The sequence below is a fragment of the Chiroxiphia lanceolata genome, chromosome 16, assembly GCF_009829145.1.
Source record: "Chiroxiphia lanceolata isolate bChiLan1 chromosome 16, bChiLan1.pri, whole genome shotgun sequence".
NCBI lineage: Eukaryota > Metazoa > Chordata > Aves > Passeriformes > Pipridae > Chiroxiphia > Chiroxiphia lanceolata.
In genome coordinates this window covers 7,747,340-7,765,623 of record NC_045652.1, presented here as the reverse complement: position 1 = coordinate 7,765,623, position 18,284 = coordinate 7,747,340, and the positions used below count along the sequence as shown (strand labels likewise).

General features: G+C 42.6%; 1 protein-coding gene across 5 annotated transcripts in view; it reads right to left on the bottom strand.

Moving 5' to 3' along the window:
* Nucleotides 1–2,501: 2,501 nt before the first annotated feature.
* The window catches only part of ABCC1 (ATP binding cassette subfamily C member 1), a 48,851-nt gene continuing 33,068 nt past the window's right edge, over nt 2,502–18,284 (bottom strand). For 2 of the 5 annotated variants that reach the window (XM_032703481.1, XM_032703483.1), the window contains 14 exons: nt 17,786–17,963; nt 15,459–15,503; nt 13,539–13,623; nt 12,582–12,720; nt 11,444–11,651; nt 10,844–11,154; nt 10,249–10,448; nt 9,607–9,733; nt 9,158–9,259; nt 7,982–8,128; nt 6,855–7,013; nt 5,433–5,599; nt 4,658–4,852; nt 2,502–4,013 (listed from right to left, as the gene is read on the bottom strand). In XM_032703481.1, coding sequence (XP_032559372.1) covers nt 3,905–4,013; nt 4,658–4,852; nt 5,433–5,599; nt 6,855–7,013; nt 7,982–8,128; nt 9,158–9,259; nt 9,607–9,733; nt 10,249–10,448; nt 10,844–11,154; nt 11,444–11,651; nt 12,582–12,720; nt 13,539–13,623; nt 15,459–15,503; nt 17,786–17,963 — 2,172 coding nt within the window. In that variant the 3' untranslated portion in view covers nt 2,502–3,904. The remainder of the gene's footprint in view (nt 4,014–4,657; nt 4,853–5,432; nt 5,600–6,854; nt 7,014–7,981; nt 8,129–9,157; nt 9,260–9,606; nt 9,734–10,248; nt 10,449–10,843; nt 11,155–11,443; nt 11,652–12,581; nt 12,721–13,538; nt 13,624–15,458; nt 15,504–17,785; nt 17,964–18,284) is intronic. The other 3 variants (XM_032703484.1, XM_032703486.1, XM_032703485.1) reach the window with 2 other exon arrangements.

The following is an 18,284-nucleotide window of genomic DNA, read 5'->3' as shown; positions in this document are numbered from 1 at the left end:
TACTTTCTCCAAACTTTACTCAAGGGAAGAGACAAAACAATTCAAAAACTAGATACAAGTTAAGAGCTAAATGAAATCGTGTCATCTTCATAAAAAAGGAAACAAAACAAAGAAGAAAACCATGGAGCTAGGTTTCCACATGCTCTGTAGGAGGTGAGAACCTACCCACCTACAGAAGCACAGAACTACCAGCAGTGAAGGTCCTCCAGGAGGGCAACTGGCAGACAGGAACAGGATGAACTCAGGCCATGTAACAACAATCCATTTCAGGGAAACACTGCTCTGCAGAAGCTGGATGAGGTGCCCAGCTCACATCCTGCCCAAGGACTAAGCTGCTCTCTACAGTACATGCTCCCACTGCAGTGCCCACTCCCTGTATCCCAGATCTTTCAGAGCTGGCATTAGCTTTGCTGCATGAAGGAAAATATGTGACATCAAGGCATTTAAGGAACATAAGTGTCTGCTACATGACTCTAAGCTCAGATGCTAAAATTCCATGCCACATCCCTGAATTTATTTCAGCAGCTGGAGGGACACAGCACCCTGGGCTGCATTATCACCATTCCAGGCTGGATGGCACCAGACTCCTTGCACTGGAGGTCACCAGCCATCAGGCTACACTGTGGTGCAAGTGTCCCAAGGACTAAACGAGCATTTGGTCCACACAACACGTACAAAAATGGAAACAGATTAAATGAGGAAAATCTACCAGTTTTAATGCCAGATTCTGACACCTTACCTTGCAGGGAGTTGTACCATTTTCTGCAGTTGACCCCAGCAGCACTGAGTGCTGTCCCAGCTGCAACAGGATCTCACAGTTACACTGCTCCTACCTCAAGGTACTCCAAGTATGTTTATGATGTTGCTCTTACACAGGTTCTGTGGGAAGAAGCTGCATTTGTTCAGCTGCCTGTGTGCAGTGAAGGTTAGTTCAGACTGATCCTCATCATGCATATTACACTTTTGTTCAAGTTACATCCAGATAAGATACTCATCATTTTATGAGAACAGACATTTGGAATCAGGATCATGAATCAATGCAGCAACAGCACAAAGCACTGACAGATATTTAGGGCACGTAGAAAAGAGTCTCTACTCGAGAGCTAGGGCAGAACAGTTTGTGCCAGCAAGTGTATAAATATATAAAATATAGGGAGAACAGTGATGTGTATTAACCACCATAGCACTGAAAAAGAACAAGACTGAAGCACACACGAGTAGCAGTCTGCTGACCCCTTGCTGCACTGTTTAGAAGGTTATACTGCAAAATACAGTATTTTAGACATACAGTTCCCCAAATGATCACAAACAACCCATGAATAGGACAGAGAACATTCAGTGACACTTCTCAGAGTACCCAGTTTAAGATCACAAATGCAGTTAAAAGTCATTTCTACACAGACAGCTCCACTGCAAACATGTTACATAATTCTGCAAGCTATGTATTTCAAACAACCATGACCCTCAGTGCAGTTCCATGGTTTTTAAAGCAGTCACGTGAATATGTTAAGGTTTCTAATCAGTGTGCAACAAAAAGCATTATTTCCTCCAATCTGAAATCAGTTTCCACCAAAGTAAACTCTAGCAACACAACTTCCTTTGAATTCCATCCCAAACCAGCAGAGCTCTTGTAGATTCCTCCTCTCAGGAACAAGGTACACTAATCCCACATGGCTGTTCAAAGGCATTTGAAATCCTGTCTGAATTTCTTCACTGGACATTCTCTGCAGCTCTGCCATGAGGAAGGAGTTGGTGATAACTGGTTTGCACAGGCAAGGAGAGAGCACAGGGAGCTCTGCTGTCTGGTCATCCAATGCCAGTGGCCCTCCACCATTTCCTTCACAGGGCTCTCCTAGGATGGGGTGGAAGGGGAGGATCACAAAGTGTTCCTGGATGACTGTCCCCAAGCAGGAAAGGTGTCTCAGTGGCATTCATGGTTCCTTCTCCAGGTCTCTTCTGCGAGGAGAGTACAACACCACCAGCTACACACCTCACCCAACAGACCCATCTCTCTGAACTCTGTTCCTTACAAGACACTTGCTCCAATCATTCCACCCTTCTGTCCATCACAGCCCTGCAGAAGAGATCAGTGACTTGAAAAACTAAAACCCACTGCTCCTCTCCAAACTCCCAAATCAACCCCTGCTTATTCCATTTCCACACAGCAAATTAACACCAAGCTGCCCAGGACATGTGGCATTCACAGGCCATGGACACCAAGGGTGTGACAAAGGTCCAAAGCACCACTGACTGCTGCTCTGCTGATCCATCACTCTTACCTGGTCTGCTCAGCAAACCATAAAATGATCCAGTCTGCCACAGTACACAGGTATCTGCACTCATGGCTTCTTACCCACCAACCTGACAACCCCCAGACATCAGACCAAACAGTCTGATTAGTCTAAGCAGGACCAATAATTTCTATTTTCAAGGCAAAAACCTGAACTGACAAAACTAACCCTTTGTCAAATACAAACCAAGTAATGACAAATCATGTTTTCTTTCAAACAATGTTTTTACTGCAAGTTCTTTGCAAATATTTGTATAGTCATTACAAAAAAATACCAAAGAAAATTTCAGTCTATTCAATTTCAGAGAGTCATAATTTACAAAAAAATAAATAGCTTTACTCTAAGGACAACAATTGTCTAGTATTAAGGTCAGCAATATCAATCACAGAAGTCCACATTCTCAGTGCTGAGTATTTGTGTCCATCTGACTTAGTTTGCCTTCCAGCATTTTCCTTTAAAATAAGACTAATCAGAACATTAGAAAAGTAATTTTTCTCTTACCACAGAAAAATGAAAATACAACGTGGATCTTGAAAACCAGACTCCATTGCTAATTGAATTGTTAGACCCCTCTGACACACAACTTTAAAAACAGTAATTTTTTTAAACAACAGAACATTTTCCCACAAAATTTGAGTCAACAGCAGCAGCATGAAGGGCATGTTTCTTTGATATAAGGCTAATGGTCCTTGATGTGGCAGAATTAAAGCACAGGACTGCCAAAGCCAAGGGTTTTACAATCAACATCACACCGAGCCTGCAACCTCTGCCCAGACAAATCCTCACTTCTCAGCCTCGTCCCCACAGGTGTCACCAGGATTGGGCACCCAAGTCAGAATTCCTGAGTGAACTGGGTGTAAGATACTGCACACTGCAACGCACCAGCTGCTGCACCAATTTGGTTTTGGAGTGATTGTCATTCCAGACATGCTTAAATACTGCTATGAAGTTGACTGTGCTTTTTGACTTCAGCACTACCGACATTATAGAGAACTTGCTGCTATACGCTGTAAACACAGGAAACCTTTAGGACAATGCATAAAGCATTAACCATGTACAGTAAATGCCATAATGAGAACGTCTGGCACACGTGTTATTTCACAAGAAAAAAAAAAAAAATCTTTGGACTATAGTACTATATGCCACAAAATGTTCCAGGTGCATCCCACAATAGATGGCTCATCAAATGAGGAATCCGCGAACAAGCAAATAATTAGCATTTGCAAAAATGTTTTAAACCAAAAAAAAAAGAGGGAGGGAACTTCAGAACATAAGAGCAGACGAGAAGTAAAAGCTTTTCTGAACTTCTCTGATGAATCACTCCACCTTATATTTTAGCATATAATATTATAGACAGGTTTTAGGCAAAAATTAGAAGTCTCTGCAGTGTTTTGCACAGTGGATGTGCTTCTCCTAAAGTTGGCTAAAATCAATACTAAGGAGAAATAAAAAAGGAAAAAAATTGCATTTTTATGTTACTTCCATTGCCATACTCTGGCCAACTTCACTATGTCTCAAGCTGAGCTGTATGGTTCACTCCAGCTCAGGGGAAGTTACAGTTCGCCAAATGTATCACCTCCCTCTTCCCCACAGGAACTCAACAAGTTCAAGTGTTACACCAAGCCTGAATCTTTGGCCATGCTGTAGAAAATGCCTCTTTTCCGAAGGAGCTGCTCTGGGCTTCCACACTCCACCACTTCTCCTCTCTCCAGGACTAAAACTCTGTAAAACAAGCAAGGGCGGGGGGGAAAGAAGAAAAAATGGTCAGAAGAAGATCCACAAAGCCAGTGAACACAGACACAGAAACTGTGTAGGGTATCCTACAGACAGACAGAAACTGACTGTTGGTATCCATTATATGCAAGGAAAGACAGCCCTGACTGTATGAACAGACTGAGGTTCTCACTGTCCTTCCTGACCTCACTGCAGATGGTCTGTCTGCTCAGCCTTCAACCACACCTTAGCAAGGCAGCTGACCATGGGGGAGGCTCTTTAAACTATAACCAAAAGTGATGGATAGTGAAATTTCAAATAAACTTCAGAAGGCAAGATCTGCCCCTTTGACTCCTTATGCTGTCTTTGCCTAAATTAGGGCAAGACCCAGGAACAGACTCCTGTCCTTGCCTCCCTCCCCTTCCCAGGTTTTCTAGGCAGGAACAGCACAACAGCAGTGCCACAGAGGGATGAGAAGAGCCCCACAGGCCAAGCACAGGCACCGTGAGCCAAAACACACACACCCCACCCATCAAAACAGGGATTGCAGCATCCTTGTGGAGAGGTAGCTAAAAATGAACACAAGGATTCCCATTTAAATAGAGCACAATGCAGGTCACACCTTCGTCAAGATAAAACCAGCATAACTTTACCTCGTGTAGTCCATGATCGTGTTCAGACGATGTGCTATAGTTAATACAGTACATTCTTCAAATTGAGACTTTATCGTCGACTGTATAAGCTTATCTGTTTCAAGATCAACAGCAGCTGTGGCTTCATCCAGAACCAGGATTTTGGACTTCCTGAGCAGAGCTCGTGCCAGGCACACCAGCTGGCGTTGTCCCACACTACGCAGATGGGATGGGAGGGGGGGGAAAAAAAGTCAGAACAAGTTTGCAGTATTCATTTTGAAACCCAGCAATTCCTTGTTCTAAAGATAAGGTCAGTCTTACTACTTCCCTGCAGAATATCTAACAGCATCTGAAACCACATCCCCTCTCAAATCAAGTCCTGGCAATGTAGTAAGAGAATGCATTACAAGTAGTTTCACCATAACTACAACAGGCTGATTCAGCAAATCAGTGCACTGTTGAGGACTGGACTTTAAATGGTTTCTACAGACTGAACACATATATCCCTCTTACGGTGCAAAAAGCAAGCACACAACTTTCTTAGAAAAACTGCTGCTACTAAAATGCCTGGTCATGCACTAAGAATTCTCCAACTCCCTCCCCAAATTCTCCTGCGGGGTTGGAGGGAGCCCCACACTGCACGGTTCTTGCTGGGTCTGACTATATCCTGTCCCAGGTGAGCTGAAAGGTTTCTGGAAACAGAAAGTCTAGTTGCAGATGGGAGGGCACACACACCCCCCTCTCAGTTCTCATTGGGTCTTCAGGCAATTTTCACAGTCACAGTTCTTTGACATACCTGAGGTTCTCACCACCCTCAGCACACTCGTGATTCAGTTTATCAGGAAGGGATGACACAAAATTTTTCAGGTGAGCCAATTCCAAAGATCTCCAAATGTCTTCATCAGAGTGTTGGTCAAAAGGATCAAGATTCATACGCAGAGAGCCAGAGAACAATATTGGATCCTGGTCACAGACAGAGGCAATTGACAGTGTACACAGAATATGGCAAGTGCTCCAAAAATATTTCTTAGATAATGAAAGAAAAACAACATGTACAGATGCAGCTGCAAGTAAGCTAATATACTGCATTTAGGAGTGAGGCCTCATTCTTTCCCAATAAGAACAAGTTATTCTCCCTCACTCTTATTCCTTATACCTCTTTGGGGCCTGATCTCTGCCCTCTGCAGACAGATTCTGGCAGTCTAGACTTTTCCATTAGTCAGTAACTCATGAATTCAGAAAAAAACCCAACCAAACAAACAAACAAAACCCCCACACAAAACCAAACAAAAAACCCCAACCAAACACTAAACAAACCCCAGCCAATTTCTTTTTACTGGACTACTAAGTTAAAGAAGAGACCATTCCCACTCAACCTTCTGTGAGCAGGGACTACTAGGTCAGCTTTCCACTTCTTAGGGAACTACACCATCTGGAAATATTTCAAAATTCCTGAGCTGCAGTATCAATGAAATGAATGAGGGGGTTTTTTCTTGGATAGGAAGAAATACTACTTCGGAAATACTTAAAATACTTTTGACCCAGTAGTGTCAGACTGATGCAGAGTGATCAAAAGGAGAAAGCAAAGTCCCCTCCAGATTTCCAAAAGAAGTGGTGCAGAAAACCTTTTACAGTGAGCTCTCTTGTTTTTGCCAGCATGCTGCAATGGTAACTTATCATATTATATGGTCTTTGAATCAGACAGGCAAGAAAGGCTACACAGTAAGAACAAAAAGCCTTGAGACTAAGTACAGTATATAAAGCCATATTTCCAAATGTTTTGGACTGTCAAACCCACAGTTGCTGGGCTAGACTGGGATGGTTATGTGCAGGTTTCTGTGGGTACTGCACACCACACACTGGTCCCATCTCCCTGAGGGACCCTGGTCAGCTGTTCAGCTGGGACCATCCTCCCTACTCATGCTGAGCTGTCATTTCAGTGATTGGTGTGCGGTGCTGACAAAGCCCCTGAGTCCAAAGCCCAAGGTTTTGCTTCCACACCAGAGCTCAGCCACAACCAAGTTCCTACTTGTTACCCAGCACAGGCACACTGAAACCAGTCTAGGAAAAAGGCTTGGTTTCAAGTCTGTGAAAGAGCAAGCTGAAAGCACTCCATTTCATAGCAGAGATCAGAGGAGGAATAACTGTTTTCTCCCCAGTACATCACGACAGCCCTGTCACACAAGGAGTTCAGGTAATGGCAGGATTTTGCACCTACCTGAGGGATGATGGTGATCTTGAACCGCAGGTCATGGAGCCCTATCTTTGCAATATTAATTCCATCAATAATAATTTCTCCTTCAGCTGCTTCATTAATCCGAAACAAACCTAAAGTGAGGGAGGATTTTCCAGCTCCCGTTCTTCCAACTATTCCAATCTGTTGGGAAGAAATACAGGAACAACTTATTCTGGGAAAGCGTTACAGCCTTTCCAAGCCTTTCTACCCAAAACTGACCCATTTGCAGAAGGTTGTCATATTTGCTGGGCTATCCACACATGAAAACAGCATAACAGAGAATGATCAAAGGGGAAGAAAAATCACTGGATGTGAAAAAAACAAGAACAAAAAGCTGTCTCAAGGTTTGCAATCCAATCACAGAAGTTTTGAGTTTTTCTAGAAATGTAAAGCAAGTCAAGGTTTCCATAATCCTTTATTTGGTACTATTCTGCCCGTATTTCTAGGTAGAAAGTGGGCACTGAGGAGAAAACAAATGCCCAGCTGGCTGTCACAAATAAGGAAGCTAGATAGTAGATCTGTCTTGCAGTTACCTTTTCTGCTGCTGTGCAACATCACACTATTATCAGACATCACAGGAATCCACATGGGACTGGGGTGGGAAATTTGTGAGCACACAGGTGAGGAAACAGTAGGAGAAACACACAGATAGGCAGCAGTTTGGCCAGACCCAGAGATTCTGCTCTGAAGTCCCATTTTTCCCTGTAGAGTCTCACATCTTGCAACTTCTGCTTCACTAGATCAGGCTTCCCCCCACTGTAGCCTATTGTATTGAGATTATAATTAACTTAAACTCTCTACAACTTACTCCTCTTTGATTACAGCAAACAAATTAGCAAAATTTCCTGGGAAGGGGAGGGAAGACAGTATAAACCTCACCTCCCAATGAAACCAGGCCAAATGATACTTGGCAGCCCCACATAAGTGCATCTTTATCCACAGGACACACCTTGCAAAGGCTGAGAGCCCATGACAGCTGAAGTTACAGCAAGGCTGATTCTATAGCAGCTTTTCCAGTTCTTAAGGACCCCAGACACATTACAGAATTGGTTTAGCCCTTTCTTTGGCTCATGCATGCAGATTTGTAAGCTGTAACACTCAGTCATTACCTTTTCACCCCCATTTATGGTAACATTTATGTTTTTCAGAACCAAATCCAAGTCTTCGCAGTAACGTAAACCATAACCTCGAAACTCAATCTTCCCTTCCTCGGGCCAGGTACTCGCTGGGGCGGTTTGTTCGATACTCCACTCGGCCTGAAAGAACCACAAGAACACCTGATCAGCTCCTGCTTCAACCAAATGGGCTGAGAGGACTCAAAGAATGCAGTGAAAAAAAATCCTTCTCAGTGCGTAATTTGCAAAAGGAACTGTGATGGTGATGAGAAGACAGGGAAAGAGTTGCCTCAAGACAGATTAGTTGGTCTGTGTAGGCAAGGGCTTGGCTATCACCAAAGTCCCAGTAGCTGGATAAACTTTCCTGCTACAAATGGCAGAATCATGCAGGCAGCAGGCATTGAGAGAGCCTGCCTGTACACCTCCACCACGGCAAGGAAACCACTGGGGAAGCCACACGTGCAGCTAGAAGCAGTTTAACTGAGACGTAAGTACTAAATGATTAATAAGCTGGTAAACAGCTGCTGCCTCAGCCTCCAACACGGGTGGGAAAGGAGAGAACACACCCCACTGCATTCACTGCCAGTACCAAATAAAAAGCCTTTTAAATGTATAAACACTGGTCTGCTACCAGAACCTAAGAAAAAATTCTAGAAGGGCCCTCATAACATTTGGCAGCAAAAATAGTGACTCAAGTCAGGTTCAAGTGACAGGCATGGCAAAGAGAAGCCCCAGGGAACTCTGTTCTGTAAGGGGAACAACTGCAGATTAAATGAGTAGTTCTGTTATCTGAATCAAAACAAAAAAATTAAAACCTCTTTACTCCCCATACTGAGAGCAAAAAGAGAAACACAAATGAAAAAAATAATAGTTAGAGACTTAGGAAACCAAATTGTTTGTTCAGCCCCACTGTTTAGTCCTAGGCCAGAACAGCACATTTCCTAAATAGCATTGTGTAAATATCAGTGGATACACATCAGAAGCATCCACAGGAACTGCCTGCTGAGATCCAGCCTGTCCCAAGCAGGGGACAGCACTGACAGCACTGAGCTCTGTGTCCCCCCTCAGCTCAGAGCACAGGCCCAACCTCCAACCCATTCAGCCAGACAGCAGGTGAGACCTCAGAACAGGGCATTGACTTCTACAGGTGTGGTAGACAACTCATTGTACCTCCTTCTCCATTTCAGTATATTCTTTGACTCTTTCAACAGCAACAATGTTGGTTTCCACCTCAGATGACATGCGAACCAGCCAGTTCAAATACGCTGTAATCTGCAAGAAGGAAAGAAGTCTAGGGGTAGTTTACACTAAATATGTTACCTGCAATAAATAAAAGACATGGAACAACCAAAGCACTGCAAGTTCATGGAATCATAAACACAGACAAAATCTTGGCTAATCACTGCTGGAAAGGAGAAGAGGCGAGATGCTGCATCCCCTCACACGGGGAAGGCACAGAAGGAACTTCCCAGCACCTTCTCAGATACTATTTGTAGTTATTATTCTCTTTCTGTGTTCCTTATATTAACTTTCCATCCAAAGCCATATCAAGGTTCTGTCTTTCTGATGCAGTCTTATAAATCAGAGGTGGGTTTTTTTTCCAAGAAAGGTAAAACTACCTGCAGTGAGTAGGATACCGAGAGGCCAACCAGTCCCGCGCTGAGTTTGTTGCGTGCAATCACTGCAAACAATGCTGCAAACAGGACAATAAAGTTCCCCACGTACTCCAGACGGACAGCCAGCCACCTGCCAGGCAGAAGAACAGAATGCATCTTTCCAGGAGTTCACCCACAGAAAATTAAGGATGTGCAACCGATGTTCTGTCACACATGTTTTTTACAAGATCATTAACATGGCATGTGTGTCCTGCTAGCGACACAGGAACTGCCAGATATCTGAGGTTCTGCTTCAGCAGCATCTGAACCTAGTTGCACCCAAAATTAATAAATCTTTCAGGTGCATGAATTCCAGTCTCAACCACAACTGATTTCCAAACTAACACTGGGATCAATTAATCAAAACTTTTAAAAGAATATAAGTCAGAACTAAGGCAGAAACTCTCAGAAAGAAGAGAGATTCAGAATTAGTAATCTCCATTTTATCACAGAAGTTTAAGCAAAACACCTGCAAAACCAATATACCCCCACAGGCTTCCCTACCCTGGACAAGTATGCCAAGAGCTGTGATTGCTCAGGAGCACAGCCAGCAGAACCATGTCCTTCCCAGATAACCACCCTTCAATATTTCAGCCCCACTGTTACCTGTTTGCAACAATGCTTGGATAATAAGCTTTCTGGTTTTCATCCACTTTCATGTCGTTCTGCTTTATGAAACGTTTCTGCTCCTCAAAGGCTCGAATGACACTGACTCCCAGCAGGGTCTCATTGAAGTGAGAATACACAGGAGAACGACTGACAGACTCGAGGCGCTTGAGCTGCCGAGATGTGGCCACATAAAATCTCTGCAATTCAGAGTATGAGAATTATGGTTACATCAGACTGCGTCTGAAACAACAAGGGGAATCATAAGACAGTTCCCTGCTATCTGGGCTGTTACTTACAGAGATTCAACTTACATGTGGAAATACACACCTTCTCTAACACTTTTAGGCCTAAAAACACCTTTATATACACAGTGCTGTCTTTAAACAACTGCCAGTCAAACCACCTCATGCAATAGCCATTTTCTGCTCTTTCTCTTCTCAGCAAGTTTAGTTCAACAGTATAAAACACACACATCACCACAATGACTCAAACCCAGCATATTACAATCCTTCCTAGAGCAGAGTAAGAACTCTCTTAAATAACAAGACGAGTGACTGCTGGTCTTGGTTTCCCCCCAGGTAACACCCCTTACCTGCACAAACAAGTAGGCAAGTCCCAGAGGTGGAATAATGACAGCAGCTAGAGGTGTGGCCAGCAGAATGATGATACAAGCCCCAATCACATTAAACATTGAGCCCATGAACATTTTGATGATTGGTGGAATGGTGGAGTCAATGGTATCTATCTCCTTAGAAAAACGGTTCACTAGATTTCCACTTGGTGTACGTTCAAAGAAACTCATTGGAGACCTGAGGACATTGTGCAGCAGGTTATGGTGTAGGTGTCGTGATGCAAATATTCCCCCTATTGACACGACCATTGAGTAGCCAAACACAGCAATACCTAGAAAAGAAGACTTACTTGTTGCCACCTTTCACACAAAACATTTCCTAATTTTGTCATCGTTTACCATTAGCATGTCTCTAGTACAACTAATCAGCCAAGGAACTAGGGTTCACTACAGGAAGACCCTGCAAATATGTCAAGCAGCTTAAAAAAAAAAAAAAAAAATCAGTGAAAACATCACATTCCTGTCCTGGAAGAAGTTGCTTCTCCATTACAAAAATTTGTGTAATATTTGAATGCTTTGCTCTGAATCAGCAAATGTTAAAGTAGGTAAGACCAAACAAACCTTGAGAAATTCCCAGTGCTCCATATACTCCCAGTCTGACATCTGTGTACTGCTGTGTCCCATTGATAACAGGATCATCTGTCCATAAACTTAGCCAGTAGTTGGAAGCCAAGGAGGCTATATGATTACACAGGAAGAGGAAAATGCTCAAGAAAGACATAAAGAGTCCAATTGCTTTCATGTAGTCCCAGTACACCGATGCCTTTACCTGAAGACAGAAGGGAAAAAAAGAAATACTCATTTTGCAGATTAAGTTTCAAATCCAGCAACTCCCCCTTCTCCAATGCCTATTTAAAGTCAGTATCCCTGCATCAGACCATGAAAACACAGAGCTGCACTCTGGAGAGCCACTGCTTGGGAACACATGCTGCAAAACATTCCATGGAGACATGCCAAATCCAACATCCCCTCAGGGCAGGCACACATCATCTTTCGTTGTCATCCAAGGGAAGGGAGGAGTAGGGAGAGGGCTGCCTGAAGTAACACAGAACATCAGTAGCACAGCCAAAAATTTCACTGAGGAGTTCCAGTTTTTGGCTCTCTGTACCACAAGATTATAAAGCCTTTAAACCAACCCTTGCTCCACATGGCTTGTATCCTATGATCTATGTTTAACCAACAACAAGCAATACCAGCTTGCATTCAAGCAACATTGCTAGGAGGGGTAACTGCCATTTTCCCAAGAAGCTCAGTCTCAGGTTTCTTAAAAAGCCCTGGGTATCCTGGGATTAGATACTTGTGTCTACAGTGGAAACTTGGCTTAAATTCATCTGAGTCGATTCCAGCTCCCTATACTGAAGGGCAGATTTCATTAGGTCACCTAATTTATCACAACCTCTCTCCAAGAAACAGCTGCAAGGTTTTCGTTTCTTCTTTTAAACTTTGATGTGGTCAGGCCCATCATCTTACACAAAAGGTTTGGTGTCGACATTCTTTCTGCAGGCAAGCACGGGGCTCAGGTTTGGGAGCACAGGGCACAGCAACACTTCCATGAGGTATTACACAACAAGCAGCAAGTTCAAGAATTCCCTCAGCCCTTTCTCACGCCAGTTACATGGCCTTCAGAAGCTATTTTCTTCTAAAAGGGATTTTTCCAAAACTGAAAGAGGGCCCAGGAACTGGGGACTGGAGACCTTACCCTCCCGGTCTTCGCTGTGTCAGCCTCCATCAGTTTCCAGGAATTCTTTTCAGCAAGTGGCTTCTGCAGCTCTGCTGTGCTGCTCTGCTGTTGGGACTTCCCAGTGTCTCTGCTGTATGTTGAAGAGTTACTGAGTTGCCTGTTAGCAGACATTTATTTTTCAGTTTTAGCTTGACATAGGACAGGTGTTTACTTCATAAATAGGCTTTGACAGTTCACAGCTCCAAGTCAGTGGTTTACATTCCTATGGAGATCTCCTCACCAGCCATCATGGGGCCATGAGTACTTCCCTCCTCCCCTCAAAGTGCAATCTCCTAACCCTCCCTGATGGCATTCAGTCCCCAAGTGCCCCGTGTTCAGACACAAGTAACACAAGGAGCCACATAAAGAAGTGTTGGTTGCACAATCAAACTCCAGAAAGAAAAATGCTTTGTGACCAACACCACCAGCCTTTACAAACCCTGTCATCATATACATTGCAGCTGCTGGAGTGCAATAAAATGTTCCCCCACTCACATCAAAACAGGCAATTTTACTCCCAGGCACTCATTAGCTTCCAGAAATACACTGTCTCCAGAGCACTGTAAGAATAAGGCAAAGCCTATGACATGATTTTGGAAAGGTATAATCAGAGGAATTGCAAGCATAGTAGCAGCTGTATTAGGTCAGACTAAAGGTCCACTTAGCACTTCATCCCATCTGACAGCAGTCAAATGCAGAAGCTTTGGGAACATGTACAAAGCTGGACTAGCCAATAAAATACTCTCCCTTTTATGCAAGCCAAACCCATGGTATATCTTGCAACACAAGCTTCTTTCTCAGGCTGCTGGATCCAGCATGATATATTTTCCTCTAACAAATACCATAAACATAAATTACTCTTTACCCACACCTGAGTAACAGGATTGAAAAAAAGGGGGAGAAGGGGAAAAGAAAAATAAAAAGGAGAATACACACCTATGCATTAACTTTCCAGGGGCTTCATTCACAAGGACTCCATTTTCTACCGGCTTTCCTTCTTTTGTAGATGGACTATTTGTATCTGAGGGGATGAAAAAGTAAACATGAAAATGGTACGGCAAAGAGACACAGGGATTTTATTTCCAGCCCAAACGACTGATGCAGTCCTGATGTGCAAACAAAGCAGGGAACACAGGTATTTACAGATACTAACATAAAATTGACCAGGTGAGCGAATAAGTTTAGTTCTACCCCCAACAGGATTCATTGCCAAGACAGGGAACGTTTTCGTTTTTTTTTTCTACTAAATGTAGGTCAGTAATAATAATGTAATATAATTATGAGGACATACTTTAAGTTAAAGCATGCAATATCAAGTCACATGTGACTCACTCTATGTAAAAAACCCCAACACTCCAGCCACTCCTTTGCAAAGCACATCTTTTACACAGTTAATTATAAATTATTTTCAATTTAAACTGCAATGAGAAGACATTCTAGTAAATGATGGAGCAAAGCTGTAAGAACAGCAGGCATGTGCAAAGTTAAGCAGGAAGAAATGTGCAAAAGCCTGGTGTTTTAGGCAACTATAGGAATCAGATTAATTTAAGCAAGAGATCTTTCCATGAATTGTTATCCCACAACATCCCCCTTGTACCAAGTTGCAGCACACACAAAACAATTGCCCAAAAAACTTCATAAAACCTGTCAGCTTGAAATATTAACCTTTTAGAGCCATTTAAATCAGTGTTATACAGCGCCAAAAGTAAAACTTCTCAGTTCAGGTTAAGTTATAATTTTCCTCATAAAAACCAAACAACTGACTCCTAAAAAATTACCTGTCAAGTAAATGGAACTTTATTTTCATGTATGAAAGTTAATTTGGAATTTGTAACACAGAATTTTGCATTTTAAAGGGTGTATGCATCATTTATGCAAACAAAGACACCCATCTGCATCTATTCAAAAGATATTTAGGAAGAATTGTGGAGATCTAGAGTCTGAAATTTTCATGTTCTTACAGTAAAGCAAAATATATCCATAAAATAGTACATGTGGACTGCTTGAACATAGAGCTGTTCCCTCCTGTCTGCAAACTGAATATTGGTTCATTACCATAAAAACCCAAAGCTATATTGTTCAGCATGATCTTAAGCATAAAAACAGCAGAAAGTGTGAAAAAGTGAAAAGTTCAATTATTTAGTTCTTTCTTATATGAGATGGGACTGGTTATTTTAAGCATTTGACAGCATTTGTTTTGAAAGGTTCCCATATGAAAACCAGCAAGCATTCCAGCATCATATTGCTTTAGAACATCACTGAAATTCCAAACCCACATGAAGAAAACAAAACCACAAATAAACCTCCCTCCCCTAACAGCTCTTACATTTGATTTTATGTTGTAGGCTACAAAGATTTCTTGCTTATACTGCATTTAGCTCTTGAGAACAAAAAATGCTCAAGACTGCCATAGTAAATCTGGCATATGCACTTGGGGTATAAGCCCACTAATGAGGGCTCTGTTGAAAAATGTGCCCAGAAATTATATAAGGGAACAGCTGTGAAGTACTGAATACACATATGAGAACAAAAGGGACCCTCAGGACTCAGTCCTGAATGATGCCTCCCTGGGTACACTCACTACACTCCCAGGTCCAGGGTGTACTTTTAAAGTTTATTTAAAGCTTCCTCATGGAAGCATTTGAGATAAAGAACTGCTGCTTGAGTTACCTACAAGCTGCCACACCAACTGCTGTAGCTCACACAAACAAGTACCATGCAAACCATGCATATAACTTCTATTGTGCAGATAAAATTCTTCTAATAATGCCTCAATCTCTTGTAAATAAACTGCAACTACTCATATTACTCCAGCGTAAGCACTGATGTAAAGCCACATGGCAAAAGAGCAGTTACCTGTTTCCAGAGGTTGCATCGTTCCTTCTAATGAAAGATCTGACTCTAAAAGCACACATAATTAACTTCTCCAGAACACACTCAACCATTTTCAATCTTTACAACAATGCACTCAAGTAGAATAACCTAAACCACAAAACCATAAATGCCCAGGGCAGAATCAAATTTGCTGAAATGGACCCGTTTTTAATCCCAAGCCTCGTGCATAGTTTTCCCACACACAAAAGAAACCCCATGAAGCTGAGGATGGGAAAGGCAGCAGTAGAGCATACAGAAAGAGGTAACCCTCAGGAATCCCAACGGGAGAGAAAGGCTGGGAGGCAACGGAGAGCAGAATTGCAGCCAAACCTCAGAGACTGGGTAGGAGGAGAGGCTCTCCCACCCCTGCAGGAGCAGGCATATTCCAGCCAGAAAGCCCCAATCCAGTGTTTTCAGACTGCCAACACATAGCTTCAGGTACAAGGGAGCCTCCCTTTTAAAGTGGGTGTGCAGATACCCTCCAGCTATCTCAGACTGACTCCAAGATCCTGTGATTCTGAATAATAGTGACCTTTTACATATTTGATAAATATTAGTATTATCCCTGTGAATCAGACAAATAATGCTCCTATTTTCACTTTTTACCATTGGCAGAAGATCACTGTACCAAAACTGATAAACAACCTTGCTGCAAATAGGCCAACCCTGTGATACAGCAAAATCCCCTCAGATCACCAGAGTCATAATGAAGTTAGAAATGCCCTTTAGGAGACAACTGCAGAGAAGCATGGCAAAAGATAAAGCACTGGCTCACTCTCCAAAAGAAGATTCAGTATTTAAATGGAAAAATAAAGTAACTTAGTTTAGTGTAAAGGACTTCAAAACTTACTTTTCCACACTTGGGAAAAAGAGGAGACAAAGATTAGGAGAACAAGGCTATTAAATGAGGCAAATCTTTGTATAAGTCAACTTGCTAACTGCCTAGGGAAGTGCAGAGAGTTAATCTGTCTCTGAAAATTGCACACACCGAAGAAGCCACAAGTCTGACTGTCCCCAAAGCAGCTATAGAAGCACCTACAGAAAATACACACAAGTTAACCTGATTATGCTTCCACAGAGTCTCTTCCCACAGTGGTTTTCACAGTGGGAGACCCCACCTGCTCAGTACTTGCTGTGAACAATGTCCACCCAAACCAGCACCCCAGTCTGCAGAGTGACAACTGACACTACCAAGAGACCTTTCCAAGAGGAATGCCATCCCACAGCAGGGCACCCTGAGCTTCAGACTCAAGATGATAGACCATCCCCAAATCCAACTCCCCACGACAGGGAGTCAGAAGAAGATGCCACCTTGCACTTCCAGGAAACAAACTCTGCCCATTCACAGCCTCCAAGGGCAGTCTGTGGTGCCAGCCTGGATAGCAGAGGACAAGACAGACCATCACAGCCCCCCCCAAAGGAACTCTGAGATGAGTATCAGGTGCAGCCCCTTGCCAAAGGCAGCCATTCAACACATCTTTAACACTTTACAGCTGCATCAGTGCAGCAAAATGCAGCATTTCAGTTTTGTCTGTGACAGGCACACGAGGAATACACCATAAACTGCCTGTGTGTTCCCTCTAGGGAATGGGAGGGAATCAATGGTTTTTCAAATGGAAGATGAAGCAAAAAGCAGGCTCAGTCCCTTCCTCGCTCTGGAGAGTCTGCTCTTCAGCACTAGGCTGAAGACATTTGCTACCAAACAGACCTCAAGCAATGTCAACAACTTAACCCCAGCCAGCACACACCCCTCAGACTTCTCAGCATGAGCATATGGAGGAGCATCAGGAAATCACCATAGGCGAGCCACTGAAGAAAGCAGGCTGGAGGCAAAAGCCTGAGTTCCCTTATTAAAATCCAATACTGCAACTGTCTGCAGATTAAAAAAAAAAAAAATCTGAAGTATATTCCTCTATCAGTGCAGCTGTTTTGTGAAGCAGAAGCAGGAGTCAAGGACATCAGCTAGAAAATTGAGCTGTTGCTTCCTCCTCCCTGTCCCCAAAGGAATAATGTGCATAAAGAAGACACATCCTAACGGAGACAGGAAGGGTGTATAAACCCCAGCTGGCCTTTATGCAGTCTCATAAACATCTGGTTTTTTCACTGAGAGGGATTTTACTACAGATCTGTTACACATTTTGCTAAATTTTAAGAAAGAATGCATGTTTAACCTCACAACCTTGAATGCCCTTAAAGACATAACCACCTCTACCTATAGGTAATCACAAGGTAATTTAATTTCCCTTCCACTACTACTACTATTTTTCCTCTAACATGACAGACATCAACTTATCCCAAGATAAGCTTACCACTGTTCTCCATGCTTTGTTCAGTATTAGCATATGTACGAAGAAACTCAGCAAAAGCCCCATCTTGCTCCAGCAGCTCCTGGTAGGAGCCCATCTCAGAGATTTCTCCATCAGTCATTACCAGAATTGTATCCATTTGAGGCAGATAGTTGATTGCATGGGTTACCAAAAGCCGAGTCTAAATAGCAAAAGAAAAAAAAAAACATTTTCAAACATCTCAAATTAGTAAATACCATGGTTGAACTACTGCTCTTACTGCTTGAATTATGTTTATAAACACAGTAATAACAAGGGACAGGGATGTGCCATTTTTAAGAAAAAATGCTGTCCTTGTCCTGATTTTTCCATTGAATAATTTTGAATTACAGAAACTAGAGCACCTTTCACTATAAAAATCTTAATGTTTTATAAAACTCCTCTAAAAATCATAGAAGCATCCTTTCATTTTTTAGATGTTAAAAACAAAAGCCTGAATATGCAACTTAACAAACTTGGAATC